This window comes from Helobdella robusta, assembly GCF_000326865.2.
Source record: "Helobdella robusta unplaced genomic scaffold HELROscaffold_50, whole genome shotgun sequence".
In the NCBI taxonomy this organism is placed as follows: Eukaryota; Metazoa; Annelida; class Clitellata; order Rhynchobdellida; family Glossiphoniidae; genus Helobdella; species Helobdella robusta.
The window spans coordinates 882,586-887,194 of record NW_008705255.1 but is presented as its reverse complement, the minus strand read 5'-3'; the positions used below and the strand labels follow the sequence as shown (position 1 = coordinate 887,194).

At 33.1% G+C, this 4,609-nt stretch overlaps 1 protein-coding gene across 1 annotated transcript; it reads right to left on the bottom strand.

Moving 5' to 3' along the window:
• Positions 1-1,328: 1,328 nt before the first annotated feature.
• HELRODRAFT_178882 (hypothetical protein) lies at positions 1,329-4,312 on the bottom strand (the record flags this gene model as incomplete). The annotated part of the gene is made up of 5 exons (XM_009027749.1): positions 1,329-1,412; positions 1,742-2,041; positions 3,761-3,790; positions 3,936-3,965; positions 4,238-4,312. 5 exons carry the CDS (start codon positions 4,310-4,312, stop codon positions 1,329-1,331), a joined length of 519 nt encoding a protein of 172 aa, XP_009025997.1.
• Positions 4,313-4,609: the final 297 nt, after the last annotated feature.

Genomic DNA, 4,609 nt, shown 5'->3' with positions numbered 1-4,609 from the left:
CCGTTTGATTTAAGATAATTTCGTAATTTTACTCTTAGAGATTCGGCAAAATGTTTGAGTGATCTAACATTTAGACCACCTGACTTGTATGGGAGCGACATAGTTTCCAACAGACAGCTGCTGATAGGCAATGATAGCCATGTTCTTGCCGATTCGGTGACCAAGGTGTCTAAGTTTTCACCAATCCAAGTCAGCGATGTATCGTACATTCGAAACTCAAACGCAAATTGTGACGGCAAGTAAAGTCTGAGGATTTGTAATTTGAGTTGAGCTGTTGTGTTCAGTTCACTGACAGTTGTTAATATTTTTTTGAGTTTATTGACCATTAGATTGTTGGCCTTTGTATTATTTCCTTCGAAATCGTATAACTTACCTAAATATACGAAGTGGCCTCCAATATCTACATGAGGAATATGTTTGTTGTCGATGGACAGCATCGGATGAAACTGTTCATAAGCACCTTTTCTTTTTCTCATGCCGAATGAGGAACATTTGTCTATCCTCATTGTCATTCCAGTAGCTTTGCACCATGCATTGTTTAAGTCGATTAACTTTTGAGCGCTTCCAGTGCTGTTAGCAATGATCGCCGTGTTGTCTGCGAATTGTAGCCACGCTCTTGTCTTTAATTTAGCCGTGGAACCCCAAATGTAGCCGCATTGTTGATATTCGGTTTTTTCAACTAATTTCATTAGGGGGTTAAAGCAGAGGTTGAAGAGCAGTGGAGACATGGGATCACCTTGAAGCACTCCTCGCTTGACTGGAATGTGCGGTGTTAGCTGGTCGCATCCGGATACTGTTATTGAGTAGTTCGTGTATATGCATTTAATTAAGTTGATTATATGAGGTGGAATATGATGGAAGTTCAGAGTTGATGAGATGAGATTGTGGTTGACCTCTCCAAACGCGTTTCGAAGGTCAAGTAGGGAAACAATTATAGTTCTTTGATGTTTCCTGGCATCGTTGAGAAGATGACTTAAGAGCTGATTATGCTCGGTCAAACCATCGATTTTTGGGTAGAACCCTTTTTGAATATTTGTGTTGATCAGACTGTTTTTTTCTAAAAAATTATATATTTTATTGTTGATGAATGATGAAAATATTTTGTATAAAGTTGGTTGCAATGTTATGGGCCTGAAGTTTGAAGGGTCGTTGGCGTCCCCTTTTTTGTGGATGAGGACTGTGAAACCCTTTTCCAGCAAGTGGGGATATTGCAAGATACCCAGCATTGAACCAACAGTTTGTGGAGAATTGTTCGTAGTATTGGGCATTTTTTAAATGGAATTATCGAAATCTGGTCGAAAGAGCATGGTGATGATTTTGATTTATATTTATGGATTATTGTTGAAATTTCGTGGTATGTAGGAGGGCTTGTGTTGCAGAGTGTTGGAGGCTTTTGTAATTTTGGAGCCCAGCTAGGTATTTGGTATTTTGTTTGATGAGGATTGTTGAGAATCGAAAGAAAATATTGATGGCAATCAGTGACACCAAACAGTGGTTTCAAATTTTCTGTTTGGTCGAATATTTTCTTACATGTCCCCCAAAAGCGCTGTTTTAGCTGAGACGTGACGTCGACTGATTGATCGCATTTTGTTAATTTTTTTGACTTTATTTGAGCTCTGAGCGCTTTGCTTGTTGTGATGATTTGGTCATCGAAGCGCTGATTGTTGTGGCCTAGTAGCTTTAGCTGTTTTAGTTCTTTTTTTAGATTTTTGATTGATTTGTTGGAGCTGGTATTATTGACTGTTTGTTGTTTAAGAGTGCCATAGTTTGTGGCGAAATAGTTGTAAATCATTTGTTGGAAGGCGGACGTGAAGTTGTCGATATTGTCATAGCTTGGAAGTGATTGTTGTTGTAGTTGAAAGTAAACGTTGGCTTCGGACCATTGGCTCGACGTCTTGGGTAGTTTGGTACCCGGCAGAGTGGATTCGATTGTGTCACTGGCCGGCGTTGATGGAGAAATTGGTGTTGTGCGACTTGATTTGTGAGACGTTTGTTGTTCCGGAGGTGATGCTGTGTCGTCAACTTCGTTTGTTTGGTTATCCTTTAGTTGAATTTTTTTATGCATTTTGCATGAGCGCTGGTGCATAATTAACCCTTTCCTGCCTTTGCATCCTTTTCCGCAACAACATGTTATAATATTATTTTCTAAATTTATTGAATGCTTGTCCACAGAATTGCCATTATAAATATCAGATGAAATGTTTATGTTTGATTTAACATTTGAACGAACAACGTTGTTGTTTGAATTAGCAGTATTTTTAGTACACCTCCAGGAGTGTTTATTAACGTTAACGAATGTTTTGTCGCAATGTGGACATTTAGTTGAATTAACAGTATAAATTGAATTAATTAAAATAATTAAAATAAAATATTTAAGGTTAATGAAATTTAATTTTAAATGTATCGCCATAATCCTCTAAATTTTTCAAGACAACAGAATCTATTTTAAAACTAATTTGAACGACATAAAATCAAAATTATGCTTAAAAATAGTGAGCTGAACGTAAACGTCCAACCCTCGTATTATTCGAGCAATTATTCTATAATAATAACAATAATAATAATAATGAGAACAGCCTTGTGCGCAACAATAGCCGAATCGCCCTCTAAAATTTTCAATAGGGGATTAAAACACATATTGAAGAGAATGGGGGAGCTTGGGTCCCCTTGTGGTATGCCTTTTTTTTTTTATCTGAACAGCAGGTGTCTGATTGACGTTGATCGAAACCATTATGGAATAGTTGGAATAGGTTGAAAGTATCAGGTTGGTTATTGGTGGCGGAATATGGTGATGGCTTAGCATTAATTGGATCAAGCTGTGGCTTACTTTGCCAAAGGCGTTACGTAAATCGAGCAGTGTTAAGAGCATCGTTCGCTGGTGTCTTTTAGCGTCATTTATTAGGTGAGTAAGCATTTGGGTATGTTCTGAAATTCTGCCCATTGAAGGATAATAAATATAACAACAATAACAGTAATAAAATAACAATAAAAATAATTACTCCGAGCTCCATTTGGGTTTGTTGGTAGCTGCCGGTCTAAATAATATGAATAATATGAAATTATTATTAAAACTATTTTTACTTCATTTATTTATTTTATTATTTTTAAAATACAATGGAAGCTTTTCATTTGCTGGAGGCATAGGAACGTCAGTTCGCGCCTCTCTATTCTCTGTTTATGTTATGTTATGTTAAAACTATTAATAATAAGAACTCTTTTATGTCAACCAAAGTCGTTAAAAATGAAAGATAAAAGTAATTAAAAAATGCATTAATGTTCAATGAAAACCACAATTTTCATTTTCTATGACAAATGCAAAACGGTAATGTATTCAAACTGGTCATGAGGTGTTATTATTATTATTGTTGTTTGATTTATTATTATTATTAATAATTTCATATTATTCCTATCATTTAGACAGTCGGCTACCAACAACACCGAATTGAGGGCGGGGTAATTAAGTTTATTAATAATATTTTATTATTGTTTTTATATTTATTATTATCATCATTATTATTAATAATAAATAGTAGTAATAATAATAAATATAACAACAATAATAATAATAAAGTATTAATAATAAAAGTAATTACCCCGCCCGCCATTTGGTTTTGTTGGTAGTGGACAGCCTAGATAAAAGGAATAATATGAAATTATTATTATCACTATTTATTAACAACAACAACAACAATATATAACAATAATAACAATAAATATAACAACAATAATAAAAAATAATAATAAAAGTAATAACACCGACCTCAACTTGGTGTTGTTGGTAGCCTCCAGCCTAGATATTATGAATAATATGAAATTATTATTATCACAATTTATTATGATTATTATTAAGATTATTATTATTATTAATATTATTAAATATAACAACAACAACAATAATAATAATAAAAAATAATAATAACAGTAATTACACCTACCTTCATTTGCTGTTGATGGAAGCCTCCAGTCTAAATAATATAAATAATATGAAATTATTATTACCACTATTTATTATGATTATTATTATGATTATAATGATTTTTTTTATTATTATTATTTTACTACCATTAATTATGTAATAAATTATGTTAATTTATCCACGTTTTTTGGGATTAGGAATTTGTGAGCGATATGAATAATCATTTCGATTCGTCCATCCATTCATACATTTGCAATTCATCCATTCAATCACAAATTAATTCATTCGCCCTTTGGCTCATTCGTTCATTCACTCATTCACCTCTCCTATTGTCGCCGCTTCCATGGCGACAAGTTTCAAGACGACCATCAAGAGTACCGCTAGCATCATCATCATCACGGCAACCCTTGATAATATTATTGCTTTTTGTTGTCTTTTAATGCTATTTTAATATGGGCATATATAACTTAGGTTTAAGCCCAATATTTATATTTATTTATTCATTAATAAAAATAATAATAATAACAAAATAATAATAAACTATAATAATAATATTGCCCTACTACTACTACTGATACTACTACTACTACTACTACTACTACTACTACTACTACTACTACTACTACTACTACCACTACCACTATCACTACTACTACTAATACTACTACATTATCATTAAAAGAAATAACAAAT